Source organism: Aythya marila (assembly GCF_965140915.1).
Source record: "Aythya marila genome assembly, chromosome: 2".
NCBI classification, from domain to species: Eukaryota; Metazoa; Chordata; class Aves; order Anseriformes; family Anatidae; genus Aythya; species Aythya marila.
The window spans coordinates 44,194,331-44,210,132 of NC_139043.1; the positions used below are offsets into that span (position 1 = coordinate 44,194,331).

The following is a 15,802-nucleotide window of genomic DNA, read 5'->3' on the forward strand; positions in this document are numbered from 1 at the left end:
GGTCAGGGGTCGGGACGGGTTGCCCAGGGAGGTGGTGGAGTCACTGTCCCTGGGGGTGTTGAGGGGGTGCTTGGGGACACGGTTTTGATGGCGCCGCCTCAGCCCTCCCGCGCCTGCTCCCTGAGCCACAGCCGAGGCAGCGGTGGGCGGGGCCAGGGGGCGGGGCCACGGCTCGGGGGAGGGCGCTCGGCCCCGCCCCGCCCCGCCCCGCGGATGTGGCGCCGGCAGCCGGCGGTGAGTGGGGAGGGGGCGGCCGCCGCCGCCGCCCGGCGGGGACCGGGGAGGGGGAGGGCGAGGGGGAGGAGCCGCCCCCTGCCCGCCCACAGCGCGGCACCGGGGGGCACGGGGAAGGAGGGGAAGGGAAGGGAAGGGAAGGGAAGGGAAGGGAAGGGAAGGGAAGGGAAGGGAAGGGAAGGGAAGGGAAGGGAAGGGAAGGGAAGGGAAGGGAAGGGAAGGGAAGGGAAGGGAAGGGAAGGGAAGGGAAGGGAAGGGAAGGGAAGGGGTCACGGCTCTCCCGGATCCAGCTGGCTGCGTCCCGCTGCTGAAACCCTAAATGCAGTGGTGGAAGAGGGCTTCGGCCGCCTTTCGGGCGTTGGTAGTAGGAAAGCTAAAAATAACGAGCGGCGTCCCGTAGCTGCTCGCTGTACCAAGCACACTGATGCCAGCAATGCTTAGCAATTATCTAATGCTTTTCATTTTTAACACACAGACCTTAAAAAGCCCCTTCAGAAGCCGCGACGTGCACGATGTAGCAAACATTCGGGATAAAATTGATTATGGGAAGTGATACTGCAAGGCAGAACGGTTGTCAAAACGTAGTGAATCACTGCCATCACGGTTGCAGTGCATTATTGCCAATAATGTTGTCCTTTCTCTGACTCATCCTGCTTGTGCAGATGTGCATCTGAAATGTTTTTAAAATTCTAGTGTTTTTCCTTTAAATACCTGCATGCATGGGTTCAGAGCTCAAAATCTGAATGCTGCAGGATTCTATATATATGAGCTAGAAGGTGAAACTAAGTGGAAGCCCTGTTAAAACTGGCCATGAAAGCTTTTTTTGTCAGTCAGAGATGAATAGACAGGATTACTATGGTATGCAAAAGCTTACAGTATCACTACATTACATTATAGTATCACTATATATGGTATATTGCTCAGAAAAGAAAAGCCAAGGAGAGTGTTCCCCCTCTGATGAATCAGAAGGGCGAGCTGGTAACCACAGACGTGGGGAAGGCTGAGGGACTCAACCACTTCTTTGCCTCAGTTTTCACTGCCAGTCAGGCTTCCCAAGCCCTTCATTTCCCTGAACCTGTAGATGGAGGGTGGGGAGCGAAGTCCCACACACTGTAAGTAAAGAGCAGGTTCAAGACCACCTGCTGAAACTAAACAAGTACAGGTCTATGGGGCCTGATGCCATGCATCCCAGGGTCCTGAGGGAACTGGCTGATGTAGTTGCCAAGCCTCTCTCTGTCACATTTGAAAAGTCCTGGCAGTCAGGCAAAGTCCCTAGTGACTGGAAAAAAGGGAAAAAATATCACTCCCATTTTTAAAGAGGGTAGAAAGGAGGTCCCAGGGAACTACAGACTGGTGAGCCTCACCTCTGTGCCTGGGAAGATCATGGAAAAGATCCTTCTGGAAGCAGTGTCAAGGCACATGCAAAATAGAGGTGATCCAGGAAAGCCAGCGTGGCTTTACCAGGGAAAAATCATGCCTGGCCAATCTGGTGACTCACATCTATGATGGAGTGAGTGACAGCATCAGTTGACAGGGGAAGATGACCAATGTCATCTACCTGGACTTCTGTAAGGCTTTTGCCACAGTCCCACATGACATCCTGGTCTCCAAATTGGAGAGAGATGGATTTGAAGGGTGGCCCATTCAGTGGGTAAGGAGTTGGCTTGAAGCTTGCACCCAGAGAGGGCTGGTCAATGGCTCTATGGCCAAGTGGAGGCTGGTGATGAGTGGTGTCCCTCAGGGGATTCTTCTGGGACCGGTGCTGTGTAATGTCTTTATCAGCGATGTAGACAGTGGGATCGAGTGCACCCTCAGCAAGTCTGCAGATAGCACCAAGCTGAGTGGTGCAGTTGATACACCAGAAGGAAGGGATGGCCTCCAAAGGGACCTGGGCAAGCTGGAGAAGTGGGTCCATGTGAACTTAATGGGGTCCAGCAAGGCCAAGTGCAAGGTGCTGCACCTGCATTGGGGCAATCCCAGACCTGAGCACAGACTGGGAGAACTCGATGAGAGCAGCCCTGTAGAGAAGGATTTGGGGGCTCTGGTGGACAAAAGGCTTTACGTGAGGCAGCAGTGAGTGCTTGCAGCCCAGAAGGCCACCTGCATCCTGGGCTGCATCAACAGAGGGGTGCTGAGGGAGGTGATTGTCCCCCTCTGCCTTGCCCTTGTGAGGGCCTCACTTGGAGTGCTGCATCCAGGTCTGGGACCCCCAGCACCAGAAGGCTGTGTGGCTGTTAGAGAGGGTCCAGAGGAGGGCCATGAGGATGATTAAGGGGCTGGAGCACCTCCTATGAAGAAAGACTGAGAGAGATGGGGATGTTAAACCTAAAGAAGAGAAGGCTTCAGGCTGACCTCATGGTGGCTTTTCAATACTTAAAAGGGACTTATAGGATGGAGAGCGACTATTTGCTCAATCAGATAATGAAAAGACAAGGGGGAATGGTTTTAAACTAAAAGTGGGGAGATTTAGATTAGAGGTTAGGAGTAAGTTCTTCACTTAGAAGGTGGTTTTAAACTAAAAGTGGGGAGATTTAGATTAGAGGTTAGGAGGAAGTTCTTCACTTAGAAGGTGGTTTTAAACTAAAAGTGGGGAGATTTAGATTAGAGGTTAGGAGGAAGTTCTTCACTTAGAAGGTGGTGAGGGCCTGGCACAGGCTGCCCAGCGAAGCTGTGGATGCCCCATCCCTGGAGGTGCTCAAGACCAGGCTGGATGGGGCTTTGAGCAGCCTGATCTGGTGGGAGGAGTCCCTGCCCATGGCAGGGGGTTGGAGTTGGGTGATCTTTAAGCTCCCTTCCAACCCAACCCATTCTGTGATTCAATAATCTGTAGTAAATTATGTGAAATACTTAATGAAATACCGGGGATCATGATTTCTCTATGGATCACACAAATAAAGCTGGGTTGTGAAAGCCAAGCTCTGTACTTTGGGGAACAGACTTGGAAATTACTTGATTTCACTCTTGGAACAGGAGAGAGAAAACTGCTTGATCAGAATAGGTAAATCCTTTCTTCAGTGAAATTAATAGCAGAAAAAAAAAAAAAAAGCAAAACTTCTCACTCTGTTTTAAATTTAGTAAATTCAGTTTGTGGTATTATGGTTTTGTTCTTGTTGGTTTGTGGGTTATTTCTCCCTAAATGGAGTACGTTAATTACCAGATTAGTCTTTTTACACTTCTCCGTTGCTTTATGAAGTATCATATAACTATCACTGTAGAATTGTTTCTATAAAAATTGCACAGTCAACATAATTGCTCGGTTAGACGATTTAGATTATTCACATACAAAGCTGTGCTGGTGCCCAGCACTATGCAGCTGGACTTTGTCACAGAACCACTTGTCCTACAGCTTTCAGCAAGTCATTTAATTGCTCTGGGCGTAATCTATCTATCTGAATGGCAGGTGTCCTCATCCACTGAAGGTGTTGGAAGTTTCCTTGGAATACTTGGTTAAAGTTTCACAAGCTTAACTGAGCAGGTCGCTCTGTAAATGTATAATGTATTTCCATTCATAGCAGGAGAAGCTTACACTAGGTAGCTGTTTGGCTGTTGTTGCAAGCTGTTGTTTTTAATGATAGTTCTTCTTTATTACTTCGCTTTTGTTTATTTCTTTTCTTTCCCACCACCCATACTTTGCTATACACAGCAAAAAGTTTTCCTGCTTGGAGAGTGAGACATACATGCCACAAAAAACTGGCAGTATCTCCCCAAGCAACAATCTGAGAGTTACTCAAATGCCCTGTAGTACTATTTTTAGTAGGTCCACAGAAATGAGCATCTTCCACTCTGCTAAGCACAGACACCTGTATCTCACTATGGTAAAGTTTTGCATTCTTTAGGCTGACACCAAACAGTATTTTTTTAATAATGGCATTCTTGTTTTGTTTTTGTACTCAGCAAGTTCTTAAAAGATGAAGGAAAGCTGGTCTTCCGTGGATACTCTTGAGACAAACTTCAGGCCTCTGGTAGTAATTGAGCTTGCAAAAGGCACCAAAGAGGAAACCATAGAATGGTTCACTAAAAGAATAGTGGACAAAAAGGCAAATGGAGGTGAGTACGACATGGTCTTGTAGAACACTTTGCAATGGATCGGCTGTCATAATATTAAGACAAGCAGAAAATTAGTTTTCAGGTAACTTGTGATATAAGTAATTACTATTTAGCCTGTCCTACTCCCTTTTGCATTTCTAAAGTTGCTTAATTGGATTTAAGAATAGAATATTGATTTAAGGTCACATGCCTGTTGAAGTTTAGAAGCCTTCCATTTTGGTTGTGAAACACTGGTAACCTCTTGTATTTTTTTTAATCAGTTTTTATATTCATCTTCTACAGTGTGTTTCTCATGTTGATTATGAGAAAGCTGTGAACCTAACCAAAATGAAGATGCATCCCATCTACTATCCTGTCCACCAGCCTTGGCACCATATTGTAGAATGAAATTGAATTAGCAGGAAGCAATTTAGTCTTGATAAATTTATGTTGGCTTTTAATTATCTTTTTGCTAGGTTGTAGATTCTTAGAATATTTCATTAGAATATTTCTTAGAATATTTCATTACTTGTTCCAATATGCTTCCAGGAATTAAAGTTAGGTTAATTTGTTTGTAATACCTCTAGATTTTTTTTCTTTTATAAAGGCATTTTTTATGACTGTTCTAGTTTATATCTGATGGTTGGTAAACTTTCTGTGGCTACAAACTTGCTTTCAGGCCTCTGTTAGGTAAGTCAAGGATGTGTCTATTTCAAAAGTCTCCTTGAAATGAGTGGGACTGTTTGCAGAAGCACTGATTGCTTATGTGACATAAGCTATACAGGTATAGATCCAAACTGTCCTCATTCTTCCAATTCCTTGTCTGTGAGCACTCCACAGAAACAGTGCTAAAGCAGAGGGTGACCTGCAAGATTCGGAGCACCATTTGGGTGCTGAAAAAGCTTTAATTCTTCATGCCTTTGAAAAGATAAAGCTTCAGTGCTCCTGATGACTAGGTCCAGTATGATGTATGCTACGACACTGGGTTTTTAGATATACTCTTTGTCTAAAAATTATGTCACACTTATTTTTCTCACACTTATTTTTTACTTTAAAGGCGCACAACTTCTGATTAAACCATTGGTCACAGAAAATGGAGATGAAAATATTTATCTGGTTGGAGCTTCCCACTTAAGGCTCTTGCTGGGAGCTGAAAATGTGGGATTGGTGAAGGAATGTAATGATAACTCGATGAGAGCTTTTACATACAGCAGTAGGAAAACTTTCAAAGATTTTGCAGGTAAGTGTTTTAAGGCATCTAGTATCATTACAAAGCTGTGGCTAAAGATTATAATCAATTACACTGTTAAATCTTTAATGGTCTTTCTATTCCTTGGAATGGTGGGAGTAAACAGAAATTGGAAGAAAGAAATTCAGAGCATTAGTGAAATTATTATTTTATTGTCCTTTCCCGTGGCTTCTGTTTGTTTATTTCTTACTTTATGCTTTTGTGTATTCCAAACAGTTTCTGATGTAGTATGAAAATTTTCTGCTGAAAGTAAGAAAAAATGGTTGATTAACTTGAGTGCAGAATTAACAAGCAATAGTATATATTAACATTACTTAATCTCTTATTAACACTTGTGAGCCAGTTTTGATGTTTATTGTATTATACCTAGCTGGAGAAAATAGAAATATTTTGTCTTAATATATTTATATATAAAACAAAATTGAATAACACTATAGAGTCATTCAATGGAATTGGGGCATGATTAGTGAAAAAAATAGTTACTTTTCCTCTTTTAATTTGAGGATGCACCAGCACAGAAACATTTCCCTTCAGATGTGCTACCTGCAAGGTGTTTAACCCTTCCCCAGTGCGGTAGTGGCAGAACTCATTTTGTTCTCCAGTTATGCACTGGAATTCTGGGTTAGTCTTGCTAATACGTCATTGTCTGTTGTGTCTGTTTCAGCACATCTTCAATATAAAAGGTACTTGGATCTGTCTGAACAAATAGTTTTTTTTGGAAGTTGAATTGTTTCTTTGTTGCCTGTTTATTCAGCACTACAATCAAGAAGGCGGCAGTGTTGAATAATTTCTGCAGTATTATTTTTGTGGCTTTGCTTCACTGAAATTATAAAGCCTTGAGAAGTAACTTGTTTTCTTAGTTCACTTGGGTCATCAAAAATGCAGTGGCCAGTGTGTGCCACTTAGAGAAAATTTATTCCTAAGATATTTATTTTAAAAAGCAGAGGTTTTGCTAAAATATGTTATTTGGCTGTAATTGTCATGTAATACACATGGATTTTTTTTCTGGTTCTGATCACTTTTGATAACTACTTGTTACAATGGTTGTCTTACTGTGTCGCACGATTTCTTACCACCATCCTTTTTGTTTAGATGACAATCAGAATTTCCTTACAATGTCAGAATGTCAGTATATCATTAAACATGAACTTGAAAATTTGAGAGCTAAAGATGAAAAAATGATCCCTGGATATCCCCAGGCAAAGCTGTATCCAGGAAAATCAATTGGTAAGTAAGGCGGTTTGTCTGTAACTCAATGTCTTGACTTAGGGCTCTATTCATAGCAGAAAAAACTTACTTTTCCTGCAATTAAAAGAAATCTGTAAGGCATTAAATCACACTAATGTTAATCAGCTTTGTTTTTTCAGAGTTCCACAGTGGTGGAACAAGGAGCAATGAATGTGCAGTGTAACGAGAAATTCCAAATAGATATTAGGGAAATGTTCTTTATAATGAGGGTAACCAAATATTGGAGAATTCTAGAGAGGTTGTGGAAAGTCTGTTCTGGGATATGTTTAGATCTTAACTGGACAAGCTCCTGAGCAGCCCGATTTAAGCTGAACCTGCTTTGAGCAGGAGGTTGGACCAGATGAATTCCAGAGGGTCATTACAACCTGAGACTGAGACTCCGGCCTTATGTTCTTTTCAGTTGGATAAATTTTAACATATATTGATGTCATCCATAATTTTTATAATTAGTACCCAAAATATTTGCCTTTAAAAAATAAACAAAAACCACCACCAAACTATTTTTAACAGAAGTTGTAAGGGAAGGCCACAAGATGTCATCAAACTAAGCATGTTCCCATTAATGAATAAGTAAGTTATCAGTGTTTCAAGAAACGTAACTAAACATATATGCCAGATGAATTTACACTGGTAATTTTGTATATAGCTGATGTGTTTTTCTGCTTATATCAAGTGGATGTCTATGAGAAAAGGGAAAAACTAATGCGTAACTTCCAGTGCACCCATACAAAAGAAAATTGATGTTCCTTTCAGTATATATCTCAATTGTTTGCTCATTTGTAATTTCCTGAGCAGTTTGCTAATGGTTTACCAACACAGGTAGATTGCTTTCCATAACAGAAATTAAATACAAAATTGTTAAATAAGTGGTTTGTTTGCAAGGGAGATGTGTTGTGATTTATTAATTAGTATAAATCGATCACTCAAAAATGTTTTTTTTTTTTGTATCTTTCCCATAAAATTAAAGTGGCTTCTTAGACATTCTCTTATTTTCGTATTTTTATTTGACTTGTTATGCTTTTTGTTCCTGAAATGCAGCACCTAGACCTTTTCTGCACAAAGCTACACATCGTATTTCAGTTCTGACCTGTAATGCTTCTTGTTGCTCAAGCAGCAATTGGTAATAACTGCAAACTGATGGATTACTCTTTCTCTTCCAGTGGACAGCACAGTCTTTGTAGGAATAGTTGGAATGCATTCTCTCTATTTTAGATTATTGTTAGCTAACATGTAGGTGTATTTTACTTAGCTCAAATGTTAGATTTATTTCAAAGGAACTCTAGGCTTTATAAGCACATAACGTAACCCATTTGTTCATACTAACTTTGTTGTCTTTGGAAAGAGTACTAGAACTTCTTTTTCCTTCTAGTGAGAAGATTGTTGACCAATGGTATTCTAGTTCAGATTTTCCCGCTGCATGACAGAGAAGAGTTGAAAAAGCTCCGGCACACGTGGTATGGACAAGTCAAAATTGGCTATCAACCTCTAGGTATGTGAACACCCACTCTGCCACAAATGAAGTGCAGGGTTTCTTTTGGAGAAATTTTCTCCTCAGTTTGTGTGAGAATACCAAAGGTCCTTACCAATTTCTATTCCAGCATTTAGCCTCTGTAGAAGTGATAATTGTGTGTGAAACTTAAGCACTGTACCAAGAAGTCAGTTGTTTCAGTAACAGTTTATGCCTTGTCACCTCCCCAGTTACTTGCTACAGTTCACCTCTTTATTGCCTTTCTGCCCAAGTTGCTTTGTTGGCCATTGTAAACTGAAGTCCTTGTTTTACCTCAACTTGCTGTTACTGATGTTGGAACCAACAAGGCACTTAGGTTCTGGTTAAAGAGACATGTACATTTTCGGACTTGTTGACATGCACAGTTGATGTCTCTTCATCAATTCCTCCTTGATTCAAAGATAGCTGTAGGATAATCTTTTGCTATAACAACTAGCATTGCAACTTTTCTGGAGTGAAGCTGGAGCCCAAGAGGATATGCAGGCTGCTGTCTCTTGATTCTTAATGGTTTTATTTCTTGTGGCTGCAGGAGGTCTGTGCCATATAGGCCTTTGGTCATAGTTTTCAAGCTAGAGAGGAGGAGAGAGAGCAGGCAGTTCAAAGGCACTGTGATCATCTCTCACAGCACTGAGTTTGAAATTGGCCCATTTTTACTGGTTGGGCAGGTTTTTTTCCTCTTTCAGTGTTCCCTGAGTAGCTCCCTGAAGCAGTTCATGACTTGTGAAATTGGTGGCTTAGTGCCTGCAGGTTCAGTGTCACTAAGCTTCCATCTTAGCAACAGTCTGCATACGATTAAATCTCCCTACCCATCTCAAAGCAGCAAGGGACCAACCCAAAACTGTTCTCTCAAACTGACTCTTGGCAGGAAGGCTCCTCAATGCATGAGATCCCTGAAGCTATTTTGATTTGTAGGCATGTCAAAAGTATGTTTACAATTGCTTGATTTAAATTCATTGTCAGTATGAAGACTGTATGCTGTTGCTTGCCAGATTCACTTGAGCGTATTTTATACACTGAATAAGTTTAAAATGAAAATATTTATTAATCTCTTGGTCTGGCAGTTCCTTGAGATTCTTTCCTAAACTATAGAAAGTTAAGGGTCTGTCTCGATAATGCCTGCCTCTGGGCTATGGTGTTAGAGGGTTTTCTTCTGTGCTTGTCTCTTGTTTATACAGGACAGGTTCTTCTTGACTGACATTAAATACACACAACATTTACAAGTAAATCCCATGAACTATATGGGATATGGTTATATATATACACTGGTTTAGGCGTCCCTTTCATGTTGTGCATTTTGAGTCTGAAATGATGCTAATGGTCTGCACTTGAGCTCATTTGATAATAATTTTTTGATTGAGAACAACTTTGGAGCGGTGATTTGGATTCTGTTTGTTTGCCTTTCCCTCTGGCTTTCAGAAGCTTATCTGATGGTAAGCTATAAATTTCTGCTGCAGTTTTCTGTAAACTGTATGCTGTAAGAATATTCTGGCATTGCAAGCGAGCTTTTGATGTACTAGTCTTTTATGGAGAGTGCACGTACAGTGTCAATTCAGAGGCCATGATGTCATGGTTCTTTTATTATGCTGGTGAGTACATAGCAGCAGCATACAAGCATAAAGGATCTGGTCTTCCGAGGAGGCAGAGATAAAACAGATTTCAGCATTCTAAACTTGGTTTGCTAGGCATTTCTATATGTTATTATGTAATGCCATTTCTAAATTATGATTGATAATACTCCTCCATTTTTTTGTTAGCAGTAAGTTCAGTGTTTTCCTTGGAGGTAATGTGTCTGTCATGAAATATATCCATTACTACCACACTTTCCAAGTCTTTAGAACACTTGAGCAGACAACCTCAGTGAGAACAACAATTGTGCATTTCATTTATCAGTTGTCTGCTGAAAGGAATGTCTCAGCCTGGTTGCACCTTCTGATGTGTTTAAGATTACAATATGCCTTTCTATCTATTCCTTTAGTTCCTCGATGGCTGGCAAAGCACAACTAGTTCTTTTGATGCTGAGCAGACTGAAACAAATTTGGTTCTCAGGCCTGTGTATACCACTAAGAAGCTTCAAAAGTCAGGTGTCACATACTTTTTTTATACCAAGTGACTTCTGTGCCATCCTAACCATTCATTCATAGATTCTGGTTTTAAGAATATTAGTGTTTCTTTTCCCCTGGATAACCAGTGTTGATATTGTAGGTATTGAGATATTCGACTTCCCTACTGTCTATGTAGCCTCATGTATTTATTTAGATATGTCTGTGTTTATATAAGACAAATAATGCTCAAAGTCTTTGGGATGTGGGAGGAGGAGGAACAAAACAGCCATAATGTTCACTGTGTTATTTAGAAAACTGAAACTTGGGCCAAGGAATTCATGTAAAGTCAGGTTTGATATTATACTGACATGTATGTTAAGTGTCTTAATTGATTCATTTTCCTCTGCAGATGAGATACGCTGCTACTTTGGTGAGACCATTGCACTCTACTTTGGCTTCTTAGAGTACTTCACGTTTGCGTTGATTCCCATGGCTGTCATTGGGATCCCTTACTACGTGTTTGCGTGGGAGGACTATGACAAATACGTGATGTTTGCCACATTCAATCTGCTCTGGTCCACTGTGATCCTGGAAGTTTGGAAACGGATTTGTGCCGTGATGACATACCGTTGGGGGACCCTGTTGATGAAACGACAGTTTGAAGAGCCAAGGCCAGGTTTCCACGGTGTTCTGGGTATCAATCCTGTCACTGGGCGAGAGGAACCAGTGTACTCAAGTATTAAGAGACAGTTACGGATTTATCTCGTGTCCGTACCATTTGTGTGCCTTTGTCTCTACTTCTCACTATACGTGATGATGATTTACTTTGACTTGGAACAGTGGGCTCTGGATTATCATGAGGAGAATAAGTCCCACTTTAGCAACCTGATGCTGTATGTGCCCAGTATCATATACGCTGTCGTGATTGAAATTATGAACCGTATCTATCGGTATGCTGCTGAATTCTTAACATCATGGGGTAAGAAAGTTGTTTATATTCTTCCTTTTGCATTGGAAGTGAGAATTCCAAATGTTTAGGACTTTACAGTTGCAACTTACTTGCAACTGTTAAAGAGCTGGCCATTTTAAATTCTTAAATTTATTTAGTGTTATGAGACTGCAGTTTCGTGTTTGGTTTAATTTGCTTGCCATCAAAAGGAATGACCCTGCCTTTCTCTTCAGCTTCTCTCTGACTTCAGTGCAGAAGACCCCCTCTCTGATTTAGCTATTTCTTTGGCTATATTAGCCATAGTGTTGGCAAAAGGGAAGAGATGAGATTGTCAGGACAGGAGCTCAGAGACAGATGGCAGGAGAAACTGTCCTGAAATCTTTAATCCACAACCTGATGTTGTGCAGAGGACAAGGGCGCTAAGATAATAGAGCAAAATCTAAAAACACCAACTAAATTATCTGAAGAGAATGTTTGCATATAATATACATATGTACTAAAATAAATTTGTATACATTTATATAAAAATAGATGCTGAGATTTCATGTCTCTATGAAAATATTTTCCTCTGGACACTCTAACAAGAAGAACTCCTGGGGCCGCCCTACCTCCACTTTCACCTGGCATATTTTCAGCTGAGATCTCATTTAAGCAGCTGAGGCATAGGTAACAATCCAGGCATGGGAGCTGGTGACCAAAGAAGTTGCAGGGTCTGTGCATTGTGTCACAGCTGCTACTGAAGAAATGTTTGTAGAACCTCTGACGTTAAGTCTGAGGTGTTCAGGGTGTTTTTAAGCACACCTTTTACACCCATTTATCATGAGAACTGATAATTAAGTGAAAGCTAAAGTAAAAATCCCGTTCAGTCCCTTGAGTGCATCTTCCATTTGTCAGGCCCAATTTCATTCCTGCTGTTCTGTCCTTAACAAGGTCCATCGGTGACAGTCTCTCAATTTAGCTATGTTGAGACAGCTCCTGCTAATGTGTTGCCTCCTCATTTATTTACTGCTTATCCAGGACTGTAAATATTATCTGACAAAATAGCAAAAAGAAATGGAAAATCTCCCATTCACTTCCCTTTCCTTCCCACTTAACCACCCTTCCGCTAACATCAGCTTTTGTCAGATTATTGTGAATGAACTGAAAAATCTTCACTTTAGAATTAGTAATGCATCTGTTGAAATTTTTGTACTTTAGACTTGATTTAGAGCTTAGGGTCTAATCTAAAGTCCCTGGAGATGGATAGAGGTATTTCTGTGAGCTTTTACAGGTTTTAAATCAGATGCAGTGCTATTTTTCATAATGTACTCCAATTAGTTTTGAATTTTATTTCAGCCAAAGAAAAGTCACGAACTAGTTACATTTTATTAAATGTTAAGAAAAATTGATTTTTTTTTTCTGTTACAAAACAGCTCTACAGAGAAAGAAAGATATTGCAAAAGGTAAAACCTTTGCAGTAGGAAAAACATTAGAGTTGTAGCCAAAAATATGTAAGTCAACACTCTGCATCAGCTTGACTTGATAATTTAAATGAGGAACTGGTACAATATAAATTGTTTTCCCATAAAATTTTGGAGAAACTATTCCTCTTATATAATTCCTTATATAATTTCTACATGGAGGAAAAAATACCTGTTTACATTTGTATAACAGTGTCTAGTATATGGTATGTGCTTCTGCTGTTTACTAATGAATAATTTTGCTAATGTTTTTAGAAAATCACAGGCTGGAGTCTTCGTATCAGAATCACTTAATCCTGAAGGTTCTAGTGGTAAGTAGGTATTATAAGGAGTTATTTAAAAAGAGAACTGTTTTTTTTATTAGCACTTTCCTAGCATTCCCAGCCTGATTTACGGTTTTGTTCAGATATTTGCATAAATATCTGAGTAAATCAGAGGATTTCTGTTGTGGTTACAGTAACCTCTAGACTGTCCTAGATGTCCTGTTTTACAGTGGAGAGTTGGGTTTTTATTTATATTGATTGTTTGTTTATTAAGATACCAGATACATAAGTTTGTTGTAATAAATATTGTTCTGGCTTCAACTGGGAACTATTTTTTTTTTTCAAAATTCTATGGTAAATGGCATTTTAAAAAGTTCATGCATTAACTTCCATCTGTACTAACATTCAGCCAACCAGTCAGAGGAGACTGGTATACACGTCTGTCATTCTGCTTACATACTGCTTACAGTATATACTGATATATTTACTCTTTGTCTCTGAACAAATTGCTTTTGTGTGTGTGTCTGTATATACTATAAACTGCATAGGAGCAGATTATGTACATAACCAAATGCAATATTGACTCTAAGGAACTGTATTGTAAATCTGGAGAGAAGTTTTATTCTTCTTCAGCACTTGATTATGATTTTTCAGGTACAATACTGTGACTTATTTCTCATTTTAGAAGTAGAGAATATTTTTCTTGGTCATAAAACTTCTTGAAGTGGTTAAGCATAAAGCTTAATTAACATATATTGAGGAACAGATTACATATTTAGAGAGATGTCATCTGACACATGTATTTTGTTAAAGTATTTTTTGGGAAAGGTCATCAGCCTAAAGTAAGATCAATGTGTCCCTTCCATAGCATTACCTGTGTGAAAGTGCCACATTACAAAAGTTAGGTAGAAGATGACAGGTATTTCTAATATTCACATTTTGCAATTTGAACGTATTTATCTTTGCATGCCATGCTTTAGGAAAGCATTAAGCTTATCTAATGAAAATCTGAATAGGATCAATACTGAAAATTATTGTTTCTGACCTAAATTTTAAAAATGGTAAAGAAATTTATTTTCATAGACAGCTTTTATCTGCAGGGAAGCTATTTAGTCAAAGTAACTTTTAGATGATATTTTGTGTTTTTTTTCTCAGGACATGAATTTCTGCTCGTGTAATAATAACAAATATTTTTATTTGCAGTTTAACTTCTTAAATTGTTTTGCATCTCTCTTCTACATCGCTTTTGTGCTGTTTGATATGAAACTTTTGAGACAGGTGAGTTCCATAAACATCTAAGAACACTGATTCATCTAGGAAAATAAAAGATAGATTGAAATACGACTTAGTTTTTAAGTTGTTTTTCTAAATATATATGTGTATGTATGGTCATTGTCAAATTTTTATTTTCTTACAAATACGGCTTCCATATTTCATCTGCTCTTGCATGATTGCAGAATCATAACAGAGTAACGTAGAACAATTCTTTCCCTCCTTATCAATGAGTAACTATTTTTAAAATAAATTGATTGCTTCCTTAAGCAGATGATGCTGAAGAATTTTCATTTCCCCTTCTTTTCCTTCATGTTAAAAAAGTTGCTCTTTGTAGTGTTCCTACTGAGAGATTCCTGAGGATAAGAGAATGATTAAGTTTGACTGCAATGAGGAATTGAGAATAAATAAAAGCAAAAATAATTTGTGGTTGTTAGTTTAAATCATCTCTTGAATTAAAATACATTAAAATACATGAAAAGTAGGTAGAAGGAAAATATTTTTATTCTAAAAATATGAATAAAATAAGAACTTAAACTCTAGATCTCTGTTTCTTATAAAGAGATCTCTAGCAAAATACCTGTTATGTCCTTAGCTGACATGACATTCATGGTATTTCTTGTAATTTAAAGTCTTTTCTTCTTGCTTTTTGCCTTAAAAAGTAGAAGTTGTTTTAACCTTTTGTTTTGTATATCCCACAGATCATCCTTTCCTTCCAAGAAACCTTAAAAACTCTTTCTTTTTTTTTTTTACTTCTAATAGAACTGTCAGTCTTTTAAAAGAAAGAACTGTTTCATGGATTGTGCTGTCTAATCCTGTTTTCTCTTTGTTTTTCCTTTCATACTGGAGGTTTCTAAGCCTTTTGGAATTGCTAATAATCCTATTTTCCCCACTTATTTTGTAAAGCTCTAGAATGTTTATTCCTTTGACCGAAGAAACTTAATTTGTCTTCCTTTAAAGTTCACTGCTTAGCTCTGTTATTAATAAATGGTGTGTGTTAAGTGTGGATCTTTACCCTTCATTGGACTTTCTATACTGTTTCCAAGATACTTACACCAAGATCCACAAAATATTTACTCATCTAAGTCCTATTCACTTATTTTCAGTACGTGACCAAGAATGGGACCTAGAGCAGCTATACTTTTCATTTGCTATTGTTAGTTTTGTTATGCTAGCCTGTTTCTGTCATAGTATAACAACTTGCAGTGTTACTGGAACACACAAAATTGGAAATTATCATAGATTTATTACAGATCTATTAATTTTTATTTATTTATTTTTTTACTTAAGAGCTTGGCCACTTTGCTGATAACTTCGCAGATACTTAATCAGTTTGCAGAATCCCTGCTTCCTTACTGGCTCCAAAAGAGACACATGAAGAAGATGAAGGAACGCATGCATTCTCTGAAGATGGATACAGACCTGTCATTAGTCGAACAAGTCAACTCAGAAAAAGAAATGGGCACCTATTTGGTACGTTGAATGAATGTTGTTAGAATATGTAATTTTTTAGATTATAGGCTGCTGAAAAGCAGCCTCAGGTTAATTGTTA

General features: G+C 39.1%; 1 protein-coding gene across 4 annotated transcripts in view; it reads left to right on the forward strand.

The window, feature by feature from the left end:
• Positions 1-209: 209 nt before the first annotated feature.
• Positions 210-15,802, forward strand: part of ANO10 (anoctamin 10) — a 122,733-nt gene continuing 107,140 nt past the window's right edge. For all 4 annotated transcript variants that reach the window (XR_014317002.1, XR_014317003.1, XM_082754410.1 and 1 more), the window contains exons 1-9: positions 210-234; positions 4,129-4,281; positions 5,318-5,500; positions 6,602-6,736; positions 8,127-8,246; positions 10,716-11,285; positions 12,971-13,026; positions 14,182-14,256; positions 15,541-15,723. Coding sequence is in view for 2 of the 4 variants with exons in the window: in XM_082754410.1 (XP_082610536.1) it covers positions 4,143-4,281; positions 5,318-5,500; positions 6,602-6,736; positions 8,127-8,246; positions 10,716-11,285; positions 12,971-13,026; positions 14,182-14,256; positions 15,541-15,723 (1,461 nt within the window). In the remaining 2 variants the exon portion in view is untranslated. The remainder of the gene's footprint in view (positions 235-4,128; positions 4,282-5,317; positions 5,501-6,601; positions 6,737-8,126; positions 8,247-10,715; positions 11,286-12,970; positions 13,027-14,181; positions 14,257-15,540; positions 15,724-15,802) is intronic.